Below are 19346 nucleotides of genomic sequence, written 5' to 3'. Positions count from 1 at the left end.
ATGTGGACAACACTAGCTGCTTGCAGAGTTCTTGCTCATCTCATCCCTGCTGCCAGGTCAAGGGCTAAGCCAGCTACTGCTACAGTTCTGCATTTGCTGCTTACAGGCTAGTTTGAGGAACAAGCATGTAGTACTGCAGAAGTCAACTGGCAAAGCCATTCTGTTAATAGCACAACAGACCTGTCAAAAAGGTATGATTTCAGCTCTAAGATTTTTCCTCCTCGTTTTCATAAACATTCTCTGAGGTAAAGGCTACATATATAAAGAAGCATTTGACACCCTGCAACTGTTTCATATTCACACAATCTTTAAAACATGTAATGCTCAAATGTGAGCACACTTGAATAGGACAGTCCACTGACAAGATTATAATTATCATTATATACAAGTTAGAGTATAGGAAGAATGGTATTCTGTTCAAGTCTGGGCTAACTCACCTCATCTTCAGGGCCTGGAACTGTTGCAAGAGAATAGCGAGCTGCTGCTGCTGCTGGGATGAGAGGGCTGCCTTTTGCTGCTGAGCCAGCACCTGTGCATATTGTTGTCTTCAAAAGAGAAGCAGAGAATCACTGGTATTTGTTCACTTGGGCATTATATAAATAAGCAAGTTGCAGAAGCTGCGCACAGATTCATTCTCTGGGACTAATGCCCACTGACCTATATCATGTACATGCTAAATACTAGAGGAAACCACAGAATGGGGCCTTGGAAAGAATCAAAACACAAGAATACAGCAAACTGGCCCACATCAGCAGAACCAGATTTCTCTTCACCCTCAACTATGTCAACGGGTTATTGCTCTCCAATGTTTCTCTTGTAAGCTGTGCAACACTACTTCCCTTTTTCTATAAATTACATACAGATTGCCCAAATTACTCTGGCTTTAATGACTGCCCACCTACACAAATCAATCCCTTCCCCAGTATGTTAAGGCATCCCCTAGTACAGGGGCAGGTTCTTGCCTTATCAAATCATAAGCTGACAATCTGTATTCAAAAAGCACAATCATGGCACATGCTTTCAGGACCCCTTGAATGAGTAGTCTATCTGATAGCTTTCTTCAAGCTCCTACAAAACAAGTTGTTAGGAACTGGTCAGAACTGAACAACTGACAACTTCAGCAAAATGGATGACAAACTGCTTTCTCCAGCAGTTACCTTCCACTGATCTTCAAAAAGCTGAGCAAGCAGACCAGAAGTTCTGCCTTCTCCATCTCCAGTTCAAAAGACACATAGCCTTCCCCTGACTCCAAAACATCTGAACTGCATTACAAGGATAGCTGGGATTCAGTTTGACCATAACAGCTACCTATATAGCAGGTGTCACCAAAGTAGCTAGGCATGACACCGAAAAAGACTCTGAAAGTGTGCCTGAGGCAGCCACACTCTGTCCTAATCCTGCAGACTACCGAGCCTCTGGTGTTTGTGGAAGCAGGCTATTGCTGTTGGAGGTGAAGCACTCTGAGCCCCACTGCCCAAGGAAACAATGACAAGAAGGTGAACCCAGCCGATTAAAAAAGCAGAGCAGAACACAGCCACTGGAAGATCTCTGGGACTAGCAGTCTTACTGTATTAAAAGATGCTGATACTGGAGGTGCTGCATTTGGATCAGGGCCAACTCTTGTTGTCTAGTCAGCCGCTCTTGGTCCAGCTCACCCTATGTTTCGGAATAAAACACTCTATTTTAATAACACACATAACAACAGTAGTATGTTGCAAATGCAAGCAATGTAAAAGTTGCATTCTGAACTGAAAAGATAAAGAAAACAGAAAAATACCTAGACAGAGATCAACATTTACAAAGCCTGTAGTACGGTGACTGTGAAATACACAGCCTTTGTATGTATCACAGGATCCAGCCACAGACATGGCAAAACAAACATTTTTAAATGGAGTGTCTTTTCTCCTCTTAAAAAAGTAATTTAACACAGAGTTGAACTTTGGTGCTTGGAACATCTGCAATTCCAAGACAGAGCAGTTGACACATAAATAATTCAGTTTCCATTTGTTACAGGACTACTTGAATACTGTAACTGTCACATAATTACCAGATGTGGAAGCGGTGCTGGACCTGGAGTGAAGGGAACCCTGCCCCACATTTTCATGATGTCTCCAAGTGGCTGGAAAGTCTCATCACAGGCTCTCTTAACCAACAGCGACATAGTGAAGTATCCAGCCTGGAACCACTCTGCCATCTCCTGATTACTGAAAGGACCTGAAATAACATCAACCAATACACATGGGGGAAGGGGAAGTAAGGCCAAGTTGAGCATACTGGAAACAAAGACCGTGGTGCTTGTTAAAGTAACACAGTACCTAGCATCAGGCATTCCTGTCCATCTCAACCACTTGTCTGGACAGACAGTACATTCAAGGCTGGAGTGTCAATGCTCATATCTAGACCTTTACAGTGGCTACAGCATTCCCCCAGATAGTCTTTAATGAAAAGTGCATGACTACTTTTACCATGCAGTGGAGGGAGATGAGTCAGCTCCGACATGAAAGCCAAGCAGCCACACTGGTGCAGAGCTTGGTCCAGCTAATACACATCTTGCTTCCCAGCAAAGCTTACTACTGCAGGCTCAGCGGCAGGTTGACAGCAGTTGCAATTTCCAGTTTGGACCCCAGCAGTATCCGCTAGCTGACAGTGCTAAAAGCACAAGCGCTACCTTCCCCACGTATACTGCACAGATGATTAAACAATCTTAGGCTGTTTCAACTCTTGCCTTCAAATCAGAGGAATTCATACGTTTTACAGAAGTTTTGCTTCTGGAACTTAGCAGATGAGCAGATCCACCTCTGAGTGGACGATTACATTTTTAAGATAACAAGGAAACCAGTTTCTCTTCCCTTTCTCAAAAAGCTACACTTTTCCTTCTCTTCTTTTTCTTGAGAAAAATTTCAGCCAATCCCTTCAAAGGAAGACTCCTATACTAATTTTACATATCCAAATGGACACAAAGCCAGTATAAAAAAAAATAGATTATTTAACAGAGTAAGAACCACATAAATACAAGTTTTGCAAAACTATCTTCTGAAAAGCAAGAACGTTCAGTAATTCTTGCCTTCTCTGTAAGAAGTATCTTTAGAAGGTAATTCCTCCCAGAGAATATGAAACCACAAGAGGTAACCCAAGAAAAAATTATGTGGGAGTGTTTACTTCTGGAGGTCATATTCATGGAAGTACTTATTCCAATAAAAAACTGTTAGATCATCACTGAGCAATAAACACCCAGCAGCGACTAACATACAGTTTAAAGCACACTGAGCAAATAAAAATGCTTTATGGTTAACATCCTTTAAACGTAAGGGGGTGAGAAGAAAACCCTAAAGATGTGTAATACCTGCAGACAAGAGATTGGCACAGATCCCACAAATAACACCCCCACAAATCCTATCTAGAGTTCATAGCTGAGGAAGTCATTCACACTAAACAGCGTTAGCAACTACTACTTAGTGAAGTACAGCAAGGAACTCACTGCTTAATTGCATTTTTGGGAGGCAGCTAAGCAGCTGCTAAAACAGAGCCCTCCAAAAGAAAAGTACCTTCTGAAAGCAAAGATGCAAGTATCTATATGAAAGGCCTGTTCCAACTTTCATTGCAAAAAAAAAAAAATGAGATTTCTTAAGCGAAAACTGCAAGCATGAAACAGTTGGTATTATGTGAACTAATAATGCATTGGCTGCAAGTACAATTTAAATTGAGATTATGCATGAGCACTGGCTTGTGGAAACTTGTTTTCTCTTTGCTCTAGATTCTACACAAATTACCCTTCCCTGAATACTCCGTGTCTTTGGGCTGAGACTAGAAAACTGATTTCAACGTTTGTCATGGATTCTTCAACAAGCTACTGAATGCTCACGTTCTTGTTTTGTTTCCACTATTATCTGGAAATCTGAGTAACCACTGGCATGAAAAACAGGTTTTAGTCTAACCTCAATTTACAGAAACATGAAGCGATGGCAAACCTTAGCCACGATAAAGTATCATTCTGGACAATAGGCATGCTGAGCTGATGGGGGCAGTGATGGGTAGAAGATCTATTTTCAAAATCTAGTTCTAGAGTGGTAAATTCCCTGTGCCGCTTTTGTAAAAACAAGCATCAGTATCTGTTGGTGGTAATTTTGTGAAGAACTCTTCGATAGTTCTGTGAAACAAAAGAGGAAGTGTAAAGGGCACAGACCTACCCTGAATTTCTCCTTGTGGATCTTTGTAGTACCACTTCTGCATGGCTTCATGGAACAACGGCATAGAGGAACCCTTTGCTCTGTGCTCTTGAATTTTTGCTGCTAGTCTTTCATCATCAAGGGCACTGTCCTGCAGGTATGCCACCATTTTCTCTGCTTGCTGCAGGAGACAGCAAAACCAGCAAGGAATACAAGAGTTAGACACGTGCTTACAGGTTTGAAAGTGAGTGCGCCAAATACAACAACCCAGTGCTCAAGAGCGTACCAGGAACTACAGGTAACTCAAGGACTGGTATAACTGCACCACAAACGCTGAGCTCAGTCTACCACCTTGTCAGAATCCTGAATAAGCACGGTTCACCTGATTAAGTAAAGCTTTAAAACAACTTGCCAACAGGGTCACACACAGTATCATGGTGAAAAACAAAACAGGTATTGGAGCACTAGCATGAAAAATGCTCTACATCCCAGCAGTCACTAAACTTTCATGAAAACAGTCTGCGCTTCGTTTATGTTTGTTGGTTTGGTTTTTGTTTTTTTTTTTAAACATATTGGCCATACTGTTTTATGGTTTCTCAAGGCAAATGGTAAGGCTACTTGACAGTGGTCATAAGCACTAGGATCTCTAGCTCTAACACTGGGTACACTACCCTTATTCAGAAAAATACTGGATAGGCTTGAATCATTCTCCAAAAAAATAATGGAGGGAAGAAAATTAGCTTTCAGTATACATTGTGGAGTGTAAAGTTTCAGCTGCATTTCTGTTTTTATGGGCTTCAAATATTTTTTGCATTCCACATTCCTCCAGTCTCACGATTGTCAACAACAAAGGAATTTGAGAAATTTTACCTGCTCTAGGTGTTTGAGGCCCTCTTCATCATCTGGGTCAGTGGGAATGTTGCCCATGCCTGGAGCAGCTGTGACAGGTGTCTGAACTGGCCGCAGAGCAGGATTTGAATTGGAAACAGGAGGAGAAAGATGAGCAGGAGAAGCTGTGTCTGCAGAAATCTGTGGCAAAGGTTGAGCAACAGAAGCCAAATCTAAAGAAAAATGTTAAAATTAGTTATCTTTAACATAAATGAAAATGACTTTAAGAACTTACTGTAGAAAACATTCAACAGCTCAAAATTAGCACCAAAGCAAAAGTATTTTCAGATCTTCCTGTATGTATGACTGCACATCGGTACTGTTCACAGCACAGGCACCCAACCTGACTTCAAGGAACAAACAGTTTAGTTTGAACTCAGCACATTTCAGCATATCCCGTTCCCTGGCCACATACATTTGTCCAGACCGACCTGCTCTACCACAACGAGGCACATCCACAACTAGCTTGTGTTTCTCCAGACTGCGTTGCAATGTGAAGTACCAGTGCACTGCAAGCACTTGAGATACTATATCCAACAAATCTTGTATTTATAGACCAGTGTCCTGGTTTTGGCTGGGGCAGAGTGAACTCTCTTCTTAGAAGCTGGTACAGTGCTGGGTTTTTGATTCAGTGTGAGAATAATGTTGATAACACACTGATGTTTTAGTTGTTGCTAAGTAGCGCTTATCTTAAGCCAAGGACTTTTCAGTTTCCCATGCTCCGCCAGCAAGCAGGTATGTAAGAAGCTGGGAAGGAGCAGAGCCGGGGCAGCTGGCCTGAACTAGCCAAAGGGATATTCCATACCACGGAACGTCATGCCCAGTATATAAACGGGGGGAGTTGGCCGGGAGGGGCGGATCGCGGCTCTGGCATCAGTCAGTGGGTGGTGAGCAATTGCATTGTGCATCACTGGTTCCCCCCCCGTTTTCCTTTTTTTTTTTTTTGTTATATTCCTTTTCATTACTATTATTATATTTCATTATTACTATTGTTAGTATTATATTTTACTTTAGTTATTAAACTGTTCTTATCTCACCCCACGAGTTTTACTTTTTTTCCTTTCCTCCTCCCCACCCCACTGGGAGGGGGAAGGGGGAAGCAGCTGCGTGGTGCTGAGTTGCTGACTGGGGTTAAACCACGACAACCAGTTGGTGAATTCTGGCTTTTCACCACCACAATCCAGTCCTTGCCTCTTAAAAGAGATAAAGACTAATCACAATGAGTAATGGAAACTTACTAAATTTATCTATCAAATTTATTACCTTCCCCTCTGTTGGACATTTTGGCTGGCGGTGTATTCTCCGTTCGATTCTCTTTATCTTCTGTTTTTTCTGTTCTTTCTGGCACAGACTCTTCCTTCCTTTCAAAAAGGCTCGTCTGCAGTGGGTCTGGAGGCTGGGATTTTGGTGGAGTATCTGACCTGGCAGCTGGTGAAGATGTCTGGACGGCTTCTTCCACTGCTTCTGTAACATTGCATGGTTCTACGTAACTGAATTAACAGAAATTCTACTCTGCAGCATAGAACAGATGCATGAGAAGTCCCCCTTACCTGCCACTACTCTATCTGTTTTCTCCCCCTCTTTCTTGGTGGTCTTTTCATGATCTTTGGCTTCTTCATTGTGGCTCCCTTCAGAGTCAGATCTTTCTTCCCCTTCCTCCACAGGTCGGAAGTCCATCTCCTGTTCCTCAGGGATTGGCTCCTTCTGCACCTTCTACAAAGTCAACATAATCATCCATAATCCACCCAACATAACAGGATATTTGCTCAAAGTGAACAAAGGGCCCAAGACAGCTTTTCACCTTTAAAGAGAGAAACGCTCCAGAGGAGTCAAATGTTCCCATTTCTTCTTCTGCATCTTCTAAGCACCACTCAGGGAGACTGTCCCTGTCATCATCCATGCTGCCACTCCCACACCGTACTCGTCGATAACCCCGTTCATCATCTCGTTCCCGGAAATCGAATTCAAACCTCCGCCGCCGCTCCATGTGTTCTCGCCAGCCTGCAGAACGAGGGCCGTCTAAGGTGGGGGGAAAGTAACTTTACAAGACAGTCCCGGGGGTAGTAGCTTACTTGGAAGGGTGAAGAGGTGGGTGAAGAAATGACAAACAGTGACAGAAATTCAGAAAGCCCCTACAGGGTACAATCCACCTATGAAAAGGCATCTTAAAGGACAAGGGAAAGAAAAGGAGTATCTTACCATTAAGCAGGAGACTTTCAAATATCGTCCACTGTATATCCCCACATTATAAATCGTATTATGAGCATTAAAAAACCCACGTAAGGCTAAGAAAGCTGGGCTACATAATCTAAAACATGCTGGAGCACCAAAATAAGACAAGCAACACTAGATGCTGATTGAATTTAGCAACCATCATTGACTTAAATCTCTTTTGGCATCTTTATACATATAATACCTTGTATTTCCTTTTAGGCAATCTGCAAAAGTCACATCCTGAACAAACCACCCATGCTTTTTTCCTCCTGCCCTCAGAGACACTTCTGTGCGTATACGTGAAAAATGGACTGACGACTGCTCAAACATCCTTGAAAGGACTGTTAAGTCTCTTGAATGGTAATTTTTTTAGACATGAAATACTGAAACTTGGAATAATAAAGAAAGGGGGAAAGCTTTCCAAATTCAATTATAAGTTTTATCTCACTTTTCTTCCTAATCTACTCAGAAAACATCTTCATTCAGCCAAGCTTAAAATCCTCTGACTACAATATTGCTATTTAAACTGTAAAGAACTTGCTGCTAAGGAAAACAAATTGGGAGTGAAAGGACTGTAAACAGCTTTCCATCCAATAGAAGCTATCTTTACCAGAAAGGTGCAAAGCAAAAATGAAAGCACCTTAGTTTTTAGTGGTGGCTGTGTTCACTTCTGGAGAAAAAAAAATATCTTTTTTTGGTCTCAGAATTTGTGCAATCAGTGCAGTCTCACTGTTTATCAAATAGCTACCAAAAAAATCACAGTAAAGAGGAGAAACTGTTCCATTTAGCTTCATATGAATACGGAATGTTTCCACATCAACCCTAATGCCCTAACTATTAATATTAACCATGCAAAAATCCACCTTTGTCTCACAAATACAGGAAATGTCAAACAAACTCCTTCTAGAAATACTATGAACTTTAAGATTATATTTTATTAAGGAAACACAAAAGGTTAGACTTTAACAAGGCATTCACTATACCATATGTGCTTGTTTGCAAATAATTCCACTGTATAACTTAATCTATGCTTCTAGTTATGCCTTGGAAACAAATAAACAACATTTTTGGTATGCAAAACTATCAAATCAGTGTTCTGAGGCAACCTTTTTAATGTCATTAAGGAAAGATATAAGGCACAGTAAGCTTGCACTTATCCCATCTTTTGTGCCTGCTTTAAAGTAGTTCCTAATATCTTAGGCCTGTTATGTCAACCTCTTGTTCATCAGTAACTTCTCAAAAAATATGTTAGCAAAGACAAAGGCTCACTGAAGACACACGAATAGAGTAAGTACTCCAGAGAGCTCAAGTACACTTTTGGACACTTTTAAGATTCAGCTGGACAGGGTGCTGGGCCATCTTGCCTACACCGTGCTTTTGCCAAGAAAGGTTGGACCAGAAGATCCTTGAGGTCCCTTCCAACCTGGTGTTCTACGATTCTATAAAGTAATAACCATTTCATGCATCCTCTTCAGAAGAGGATGCCTGCATCACGCCCCGTGCTCCTCTGCCCACAGCACCCTGGCCTCCAACTTAGTGCAAACTCAGGAGGTGCAGGTTTCTAAGGGCCTTCTTTTCAAGCGAGTCATACATATGAACATCTCATTAAAATGCTGCTCAATTTGAGAAGAACAAAAGCATCTCTGGGAGCAACCAGCAACTAAGCAGGACAACACAGTCTACCTGAACGAAAAGGCCTGACACTGAAATTCCACTGACGTGGCATCAGAAGCAGTGTTAAGTTTACTTCCCCCTCCTCATCAGAAATATCAACGCATCAAAACCAGGACTTCCTTTGGAATCGGAGGGCTTTTTCCAAGGTTTAAGTGTGAGAGGTTAACCAGACTGCATTTCTGATTAAAACCACAGGCAGACATCTCCTCAGTACAGCCAGCAATGTCCGTGTCAGGTTTCCCAATATGTGGAAAAACAGATCTATGGCCTGGACCTGCCAATGCCACATCGTACAAATAGATTAATCTCTCTGCCTGTTGGCTATCCTGGCACTCGCAAATAGCTGAGCATCTCTTCTTCAGCTCTCTTGTATAGAAGAGGAAAACGTGGTATTAAGAATTTTCTGTACAGCCATAAATGGGCCATCTTGAGACCATGCATTGAGAAAAGCCTCAATTATTTTTACACGGTTCGCATCCCTACACCAAGAGCACAGGTTCTTCATAGTGGGACCCAGAAACATGGTTTTTGAAGGTGAATTCTAAGCATTTTTGTTAATTCCAGGCATCTTCAAAGTTCAAATTAAGAACTTAAAGAGATTTTGTTTACCACATGGTCTGCTTGCAAAGATTTAGTCACACAACCTCCTTTTATAGCCCACACATTTTCAGAGCTAGGTGGACAGGCAAAAAGAAGAGGTAAGTGGAGGAGACACATGCTCTTGTTTCTTAGTAACAACAAAAGTTTATAAAAGCCTAGTTAGAATATAGTGAGCAACTCAGGTGTGAACTACAGGGCTACCGATCTTTAAAGCAAGCCAAAAGTAAAGACAAATCTTAAATTCTTACCTGAAGTTTTTTAACCAACAGTTAGGACACAAACATAGCTTTAAATTCAGTCCTGTGGTATCATTAGGCACCAGTTATATGATCAAGATTCCAAGTTAAAAGAAATAATTTTAAGATAAATTTACCCCTTGCAATTTATGGTGACATTATAGGTGAAAGAAAGGACTACCGGCTGCTTCAGGAAATCCAAGTACACTTTAGTCTCAATTATTAATAGCTATTTATCTCTTAAAAGTTATATTCTCTAATTCAGAAAAGAAATTCCCAATGTATACTAAAACAGTACTAAATACCAAACTAAACAATACTAAATACTAAACAAAACAAAGGAATAGCACACGTTACTTTTTTGCCATATATTGTATATGAACCCAGTTTTTATTTTGCTCAATTTTAAAGCAAGATTGTCGAATGTACTTTAGCTGCTTTAAGATACTCAAGAAGCACAAAGCGCAATGCCCAAAAGCCTACTTGATTCACAGTAGCTGATTCTGAAAAAGGAGTGAATCAAGATCAATTTGAAAAGCCTTTCAAAAAAAAGCAGCAACCAAAAAACCTTTATATGAGATTACAGACTAAAGCCTCTCTAAAATGCTTTTCAGGAAAAAGATCTTAATAGAGCTGCTTAAGCAAAGACACAAAATCATATCAGAGAGAAATTTTAGGCAAGAAGAGATGATTCCTATTCCTTAAGGATGACATGGTAACAAAAAACCAAAACCAAAAACATCTATACATCATTCACTAGTTTTGAGACCAAAAAGGGTTTGTATATGTATCTGATAAAATGGACTTGCTCTGCAAATTTAAAGGGCAATCATTGTATGAATGCAAGAACTGGAACAACAGAAAGAAGGGGCTTTTTAGGTAAGCAGTCATTAAATCATTAAAAAAAGATGGCTAAAAAAATAATAAAAAATAAGTAACTAAATCAGGAGAACTTTGAAGCAGCCAGTGCATTTAAAGCTATGGTCACATTCTTCTTACAGATAGTTAACCCAGTCTAAAGATCCTATCTCACATCTACAAAAGCAGCGGTACCACATTTACCCAGAACAACTAGCAAAACATCTTTTCCATTGTATAAGCCACAGAAAGATATCTTCTCATCAGATTTCTAGTCCTAGCACACAGATAGTAGTAGAAAAAGTAGAAAACCCCATAAACTCTGACTGGAAAAGCCTGGTGATGTAATCCAGACAGTTTTCATGCTGCAAAAACAGGCAAGTTTACATCCTTTTGAATTTACTAGAAGGAAAAAAGCATTAGGCTTGTCTATTTTAAGGAGAAGTCTGACCGATTTGCTTCTTCACTTTACTACCAATACTCAGAAAATCCCTCACTTCATATGAGGCATAGCCATGTGAGAGGAGAACAGTTTAAACACAACATGGACACACGACAGATCCCTTCAACTATGTCAAGGGAGTTAACTTTAGCTACAATAAATCAGACCACAGAATCTGCGAAACTATACTTAGGGGCACAAGACTGATACAGCAGAAGCAGTCCATCCTCTTGAACCTTTGTGCCTATTAAAAAGAAGCACAAAATGAGCAGATTTAGGTCAGCCATCCTGCAGTGTAAACAGCTGAAGGAGCAAGAGGAATTCAAAAGCTGGAAAAACAATGGTCTGTGGAAATCAAAGTATTCTTTGCTTAACAACAGAACAAGATAAACTCAAGCCTGACAACTGCTACGTTCTTCTAAACTGTTCTCACCCAAAAGAAAAAAAACCAAGCAGCATACAATCTAGTAGGGAGTATGCAGAGCCAAGTCAAAGGAAGGTCCAGCTAAACAAATGACGACAGCACTCTGAAGACATTTCTCTATTTTTAGCAGGACACATGATTAGTACTATTACTTAACAGCAGAATAAGTACAAAGAAGCAGTTTAAGCCATGCCAATTTGAGTTAAACTCATTGTTTAAAGCAAGAATGTCATTAAAACTGTTTTGATGGACCTGTGGCTACTAACAGAAGAATTCAAATACAGCCCTGACCAAAGCTGAGAGACTAGTACTACACAGCTGTCAACTCAGTCTATCGCGAAATCAGCAACTTCGCTGCAGATTCACAGAATTCTTAGAACAGGCTTTTTAGTATACCTGCTAAAACTAACTTGTAAGTGAAGTTAGTTGTCTACTATAGCGAAAATTCAAATAAACAGTAATATTTCCTAGGATGGAAGATGAATTTTCAAAACCTTCCTCAGAACATCTTCCAAAAAAAGTTCAAGACATGAATGAACTTCTGAACTTTGAGGTCTATGCTTCCTTTTAAGCTAAAGCATGCAGGCTTGTACTTGCAAAACACTCCACTCTTGAGTATCATGCTGCATCTGATCATCATGAGGTACAATCGTAGTCGGCCTGATGTCATCTGAACTATATAACAAAGCAGCAGTGTCTAATGAACAATCGTGACCAAACATTGGGGGAAAGAAAATTACATTCTTCAAACTTTGCCCCTTAGACCTGCTCTAAATAGAAAACATCTGATAATAAATCTAGGCTCAGGCTCACTGCTATATTTTAGTACAAGCTAACAGTTGTTTGAGAGCAGACTAATACATAGCTGTGGAGAGGGTTAGGAACAGAGGTAATGGTTGCTCACAACCATTATAGTACTGAAAGTCCTTTGGGATGTTGAAAAGGATGATAGACCCATTGTGAGAGCAAGTGTGACTTTAATTGAAGAAAAGAAGTTGTCCACCTCAGCCCCAAAAATATCCTGTGCTTCCTTTGCTTCCCTATGGAGACATAACAGTAGAAGAGCCACAATCCTCCCTTGGTTCCCCAGAAGCCTTCTGCAGCCAAAAGGTACCCAAAACCAAGATCCCACAACAGGTATGACTGGCTAGCAGGATCTTTTCCAAGGAGAAGAAAAAAAATAATTAAAATATATATATACACGTTTCAGCCATACTACTCAAATACCAAGCTCCACTTTGTATTTCTCCTGCAACTCTAGCAATGCAATGCTGGAAAGCAAGTAAACCAGACTGACTTTGTCAGGCCAGGGAAGAGGGGAGTGACACCAAACAGATGCCTGAAATTTAGCAAGACAAGACATCTGTAACTAACTACAAGATGCATAGAGCAATATATTTTGAGATTTTTCCAAGGATTCTTCTTGGCATTGCAAACATATTTGGAAAATGAGAAAGAGGCCAACAACCTGAATGGTTTAGTGTCAGCATCACTCCACAGCCTTAGATATGCTACCTAATGTGGGTAACTTCCTTCCCCTCAGCATCACAGCCACAGAGAAACAGTACCACTAAAAAAAACCCTGATTTTACTAGGCACATACACACCTGGAGCACAACACAGGCAAGCACACACCTGAAAAATATTGTTCCCTTAAATATGTTAGGGTATTGAAGACATTAAGAAGAAAACAAGAGACACAATTTTATGCTGATCATTTTGTGACCAAGAGCCCCATGTATGCCAAAACAGTATTTAATGACCAAAACCACATGAACCTTACCTATTTTTGTCCCAGACTTTATGCTACCTCCCTTTCCTCTGCTTTCCGCATGCCCTGATTCACCCACTGCCCCTTCCCTATAACCACGGCTGCGTTTTTCTCCAGATCTCCTCTCACCTGGACTGTGAGGGCGCCACCTCTCACCATCCCTCCGTGACCCAGCCAGCCGCCAGCCTCCATCATCATCTTCCCCATTTTGTTCCTCCCTGAAGATGCGCCAGTTCTCGCTCTCAGAGCGTATAAACTCATGCTTCCTCCCCGTTGTTGCCGTCCCACCTTCCTCAAAGTTTGGTCTCACTGCAAAGAAAACACATGCCAGTGAACATGCATCCCGTCTTTAGGAACCTAGAAACAAAAGGGTTGAAATCTTGCTCCCTTACAGGCAAAAAAACACCAGAAGTAAGTGGTGATAGGAACCTAGGAGAGGAATGGAAGGTCATGGAAGGAAACATAGGACAGACAGATTTAGGAAATCCCTCCATGTCCCTATGTACCTTGGGAGGGAAGGACCAAGGAAGAAAACAGAAGAAAGCAAAGCATACAAGAAATTATGACATGGATAGCAAAGAAGAGGAAAACACGACAGTTTTAGAGACATAGGGAAGCACAAAAGGAAAGAAGCCAAAGTGTGTGGAGTGAAAGAATAAACTGCTGTATCATGAAAAGTCTCATGCTAAAGGAAAATGGGAATACAGTACACTGTAAACATTACACACATTGTATATAAACCAAACATATTTGATATTTCTGTAACAAAAACAATATGAGATCTATATATTTAATCCAATACGATGTACAGCATTCTTGCAATGTTTTAGGAAGACTGAAAATTTAAAGTAGGATTAAGGATTAAAGAAGAAAAACGTAGTAGTGTTAACATTATCCTGTGAATCCATCTTCTGGAGAGCCAAGGTCAGCATATTAAGAGTTAGAAGCAACTATGCGCAAACTCAAGGACAAGTCTACCAGAAGTTTAGGAGACAGGATAGACTTTTAGTTCCTAATTTACATAACATTTAAAATAAAACATAAAATGCTCAAGTACTTCATGAAGAGCAACACTGTCACAAAAGGATGATGTAAATATTTTTATAAAAAGAATCCCCATTATACACCAGTAACTCAGGCTAGACATACATGCTGCTTTCACTGTTGACTCATCCTGACAAGGATACACCACCACCAAAATAAATGGTAGTACTAGCTTCAGGACTTCCAGATTTTGTATTTGTTTAAATATGTTTAGCTGTGTAGCACCAGAATTCTCACAGGAACCATGGTGATGCCACTTCTTTGCTGATACTATTAACCAGTGTTAACCTGAAATTGTGTGGTTATCTATTAAAAAAAAGTATTCAAGTATTAGAGAACGGTATACTTAATTTTCCTTCTTAGAGTCTTAAAATCCAAAAATATAAGATGATATTTGGTGAAGATTGTATAGTATATGCCTGCTTGCTTGGACAGGAAAAACAAAAGAAAGCATGACTATGCACTAAGATTCCTGGGGTGAAAAGGGACATTTTTAAGAATTTAGTTTAGGAAGGATAGGAGGTTGCTTTCCCCTTTCTTCACATCATGCAGCTTTTTCAGTCAATGAAAAAATGAGGAAACAGAGTACCTGAAATTCTATGGCATATCAAACCCCTGTTTAGAACTCAAATTCTTCCTACATAGAGATATTGCACTCTGGAGACAGGAAACACACATTGTCTTTGTGTGTGAGAAAAACCAACTTGGAGAAAAACCAACATCCCTTCTCCACCATCTCAAAACACTGGAGGAAAAAAAAAACCTACTTTCTCCAGCTCAAAGTTTTCCACAGTATATCGTTTTAGGGAGGGACTATAGTGAGAGAGTACAGGTGGAATTCAATCCGGACTACAAAATCCAAGATGTTTCCAGTTTCCCATGCTCCAGGTTCACATGCAATCCTTTTACCACTGTCACGGGAACAAGTTTCTACAAGAATTTTCAAGATGGCAGGGCCCTTGACCTATCAAGTTGACAGGAGAGGCAGGAAACACCCCAATGTTTAAGATGCAAGAGTTCTTCCACCCTGATGACTACTTGAGTGACTACCTGAGGCCCTCAGAAAGGTAACTGGAACACCTTCCTCTTATGTTGTTTCTATATAAAGAGCTAAAGCTCATTGGCTAATTTAAAGTACATCATCAGTATCAACAGGCAATCTCAGCTATGAAGCCTAGTATAACCCAGATACACATTTACCTCATTGAAGGGGACATCTGACTAAAGACCACTTCTGTACTTGCTGAGCTTTGAGAACAAAAATTTTAAAACTGTATTTTGGGAAGTCTCTGGTTATACTGGCTCCAAATAAAACAAAATTGCTGGAGACACTCAACTCCCTTCATTTGGTAGGTGCAATATTGGCAAATTTACTTATCTGGAACAGATGAATCGTTGCAGGTAAAGGTCAACCACATTCTCTTTTCCCACGCTTCACAAAAAATAAAGGAAGGCAACAAGCTAGACAGAAAAATCTAAGTCTGGCAAATACAGGGGTTTTTTTCATTGTAGATCTCTGAAAAATATCACGTAGAAGAATGTAACAGAAAGTGCAGGGAAGCCTCTCAGTATCGCTCCTTGGATGGGCTTCGCATAGTAGAAAACTAGGAGACAGAGCTACAGAGCCAAGTCAGCTGAAAGTAAAACACAGAGATAGTGGCCCAGGAGAGAGCTGCAATCCAACAGACCAGATGAGCCTAAGACCCAGACGATAAGGAATATGCCTCCTTCTTTCTGAACTTATTTTTAAAATGCTACAAGAAAGAATAAAAATGTAATTTTTTTTTATTCTGCAGCACAAGACACTTGTTTTTCCTCACTAAAACAGTTACTGACAGAAAAAAGTTACTCAATTTGCCATTTTGAGACTAGAAAAATATTATTTTTAGAGATGTATCTATTCTTTTAATCAAAAATTCACAGCTATTACCTGACGCTCATTCAGTAACATTAATTTGAGAGATTTTAGACTCTACCAATTAAGAAAAAAGATGTTATTTCTTTCCATTGTTATTAAGTTCAGTTAAGATTCTGGAGACTGCTCTTTAACACTGGCAAACTATGAGCTCACAGGCTCTGTTCTGCTCTTCCAAAAACATTTGGAAAAAAGTTACCTAAAGAATATTGGGAAGTCTACTTTGCCACTGAATATCCATATGTTCTTAGCCCCTCTGCAGATACATACATGCTATAGGCATACCCAAGGCAACTCAGGTTTTCTTAGTCCTTAAGACAGAACTATTGAAGTCAGGTTTTGTATTCTGAACTTGCAGAAAATGGCATTCCCATTTGCTGCTGTGGGCTTTGAAACACACATCTCTACAGCGGTGACAACATCAAGTGCTGTTCGCCAAGATCAGACACAAGTGGGATTCTGCCCCTCCTCCGATTTTAAATTCTACAGCATTAGAAATCTAAGAAACAAGAAAAGAATTGATTATAAGGGGTCAGTATTATATTCATCTGAGGACAGTATCACCCGTGATTCTGAAACCTTTCTAAACACAGCAGCACTCTGCTGTGTCACATCAGGTGACTGTTCTGATGCCACACTTCAGTGGAATTAAAAGAGAAAATGCAGTATATCATGACATACTTAAGTTTTCTGGTACTAGGACACCATAGCAAGCAATATTCAAAGACAGCGAGGTATGTGTCAAAACAGATCTGGCATTAGATGATCTTCAACATTAGACAGACCAGCCAAGAAACTAGTTCTTTACAAATACAAACTGGTCACAAGTTAAGGATCAGAAAGATCAAGCTACCCAAGTGACAGAAAGACTATGACAAAACTGTATACAGGAATACTCCTACAGCTTACATCCAAATTCATAACTTCCAAAGTCCTAGCATATTGTCTTTGCAAACTGTTCCTAGTCTTGAGAACACTCGTTCCAGCTGAAACAACTTAGGTCACAGAGTCAGTATTTGGCAATGTTTTAAGGATGAAAAAAACTAAAATGCAATCTATGGTTTTGCCTTGGACTAATTGACTGGACTTCCCGAAGAGAAGGAGCAGTAAAAGGGCACCTCTGTTCAAGTCTGTCACAAAGCCAGCAACGGTGTTTACAGAAAACTTGACAGAGCCTAGCGGTATCCAGCCCAAAAAGCCTACAGCTGTGCAACACAGAGTTGAAGGGACACTAACTGCAAAGAACAAGACTGGGATTCTGGGACATTGCCCCGTGGCAACACATTTATGAAGAGGACTAACAGAATGGCAAATAACTTCTGTTCTCCATGCTGTCAGTCCATGCTTCCTATGACATCCTCGCTGTTTGGAAAGAATAAACAGGAAAGCGATGACTGACAGCAATACTGTTTCCTCTAAAGAGGGGAAAAACTAGGAGAGTCTATTCAGTGCTTTGACTTGCTCTCTTCTTTCTGCTGCATGCTACACACTTCCTCAAAAAGAGGATAAAAAGAAAAACCTCTGCAGCTAGTGTTTTTAAAGGAATTCAAATAACTTTGCCTAGATGTGTAATTTTGTAGCTCATTTTACAGAAGAATAAAACAAATGGCCTTAAAATGATGTTTCTAAAGAAGGACTACCTTCTCATTACGACAGTATCTGACGTGCTAGGGACACTATAGGAATACATACATCATGAACTGACTCACTTGTAACCAAAGTCAGTGACAGAGATCAGAAGTTCTGATGCCCATTTCTAGCTTCACATTTTCTCTCTCTCCATAAAATCTCAATCTCAACAGTAGGTCTCAAAGACATACTACTCAAATATCACTCCATATTTTTTTCACTAAATTGACCATTATCCACTGTCATGAGTATGGGTGAACCAGTAAATTCAAAGGAATTAACAAGAGAGTTTAATTCCATAACACACATGTACCTGGAAATCATGTACTGTAGCTATTTCATCTGCTGTATGATTGTGTTAGATTTTCAATCCATTCAGTTGAATCAGATTAGAAAGACTGTGACCAGACACCACACACTTTCTACAGTACAAAATGTGGTTTGTAAGAAAATACTGCTCATAAAAAAAAATCCTACTTGTGAATAAAAGAGGCTGTCTGTAGTGGAAGTTCAACTTTGCTGGAGTATAGAGGGAAGGGTGAAGGGCAAGTCACATTGTCCTACAGGCTTGCCACAGTGGTGGGAGTCCCCTTGCACTACATTATTTGCCCTGGTTCTGAAGGTCACACTACGCCTATCACAATTTTTGGTGCTGTGCCTGAACGCGTATTAAAATGTTCCATACTAATGAAGCAAAGAATTAATGTTTTGCAATTTAGGGTTGGGAGGAAGGTTAAAGAAAAAAAAAAAAAGAGTGAGGATTTTGTTTCCTAAGCAGGAAAGTCTACATTAATAATTTTCCCAGCAGGCCTTCAGTAGTTTTACTGCAAACAACCACAGCCTTTGTTTCTCAGATCCTCTTACATCTGACGTTCGATCAAAGCCCTCATGATCAGCAGCTCCCAAAGGGGAAAAAAAAAGTGTGAAATCCTACTGCATTACAAAGCTGTCCTCAGAGTTTGGTTTAGTAGTGCAGCACGCTGACCACTCTGCGCGGTCGTTCAGCTATACCATCTTCCCTAAACAACTCTTCTCATTTGATAAGTGAGAGAGAAAATAGCTTAAGTGAAAGTGGTTTCATTTACTGCATGGAATCAGCAACCCATCTAATCTGCATTGTTTCATTCCTAGGCTTTAGCAAAATCCTATGATTAATTCCATGTTTTCACAAAGGAGCAATGTGGAGATGGAAGAGAAGTGACCAGATCTACATCTTCTGACCAGCACTAAGCTACAGTTTAGCAACGCCTTCCAGAGACCATAGGCTGTACCATTAGCTACAGCCCACTTTTCTGTTAACACCAACACTCAGGAGCTCGGGACCTAATGAGAAGAGGAAGAAGTGGCACCAGACAAGCAGCAGTGAGACACAAGAGTTTCTCTTTTCACCTAAACAAACAGTACTTGACGCTGGTTAGGGAGAAAGTATCGGAGAAGAGTGTGTGTTTTTCAGCAGCAATACGGGAACATTTTCCATTCAGCTTT

The 19346-nt window shown here is 40.3% G+C and overlaps 1 protein-coding gene across 6 annotated transcripts in view; it reads right to left on the bottom strand.

Annotated features, from left to right (window-relative positions):
- GIGYF2 (GRB10 interacting GYF protein 2) overlaps positions 1-19346 on the bottom strand; it is an 80979-nt gene that overhangs the window by 16930 nt on the left and 44703 nt on the right. For 4 of the 6 annotated variants that reach the window (XM_050902892.1, XM_050902893.1, XM_050902897.1 and 1 more), the window contains exons 8-16: positions 13403-13582; positions 6856-7073; positions 6605-6767; positions 6318-6518; positions 5037-5227; positions 4188-4347; positions 2048-2214; positions 1568-1656; positions 438-545 (exon numbers count right to left, since the gene is read on the bottom strand). In XM_050902892.1, the coding sequence (XP_050758849.1) occupies positions 438-545; positions 1568-1656; positions 2048-2214; positions 4188-4347; positions 5037-5227; positions 6318-6518; positions 6605-6767; positions 6856-7073; positions 13403-13582 (1477 nt within the window). The remainder of the gene's footprint in view (positions 1-437; positions 546-1567; positions 1657-2047; positions 2215-4187; positions 4348-5036; positions 5228-6317; positions 6519-6604; positions 6768-6855; positions 7074-13402; positions 13583-19346) is intronic. The other 2 variants (XM_050902894.1, XM_050902895.1) reach the window with 2 other exon arrangements.

This window comes from Gymnogyps californianus, chromosome 10 (assembly GCF_018139145.2).
Source record: "Gymnogyps californianus isolate 813 chromosome 10, ASM1813914v2, whole genome shotgun sequence".
Lineage (NCBI taxonomy): Eukaryota > Metazoa > Chordata > Aves > Accipitriformes > Cathartidae > Gymnogyps > Gymnogyps californianus.
The sequence above is the reverse complement of the archived record's forward strand: the minus strand, read 5'-3'. Positions and strand labels throughout refer to the sequence as shown.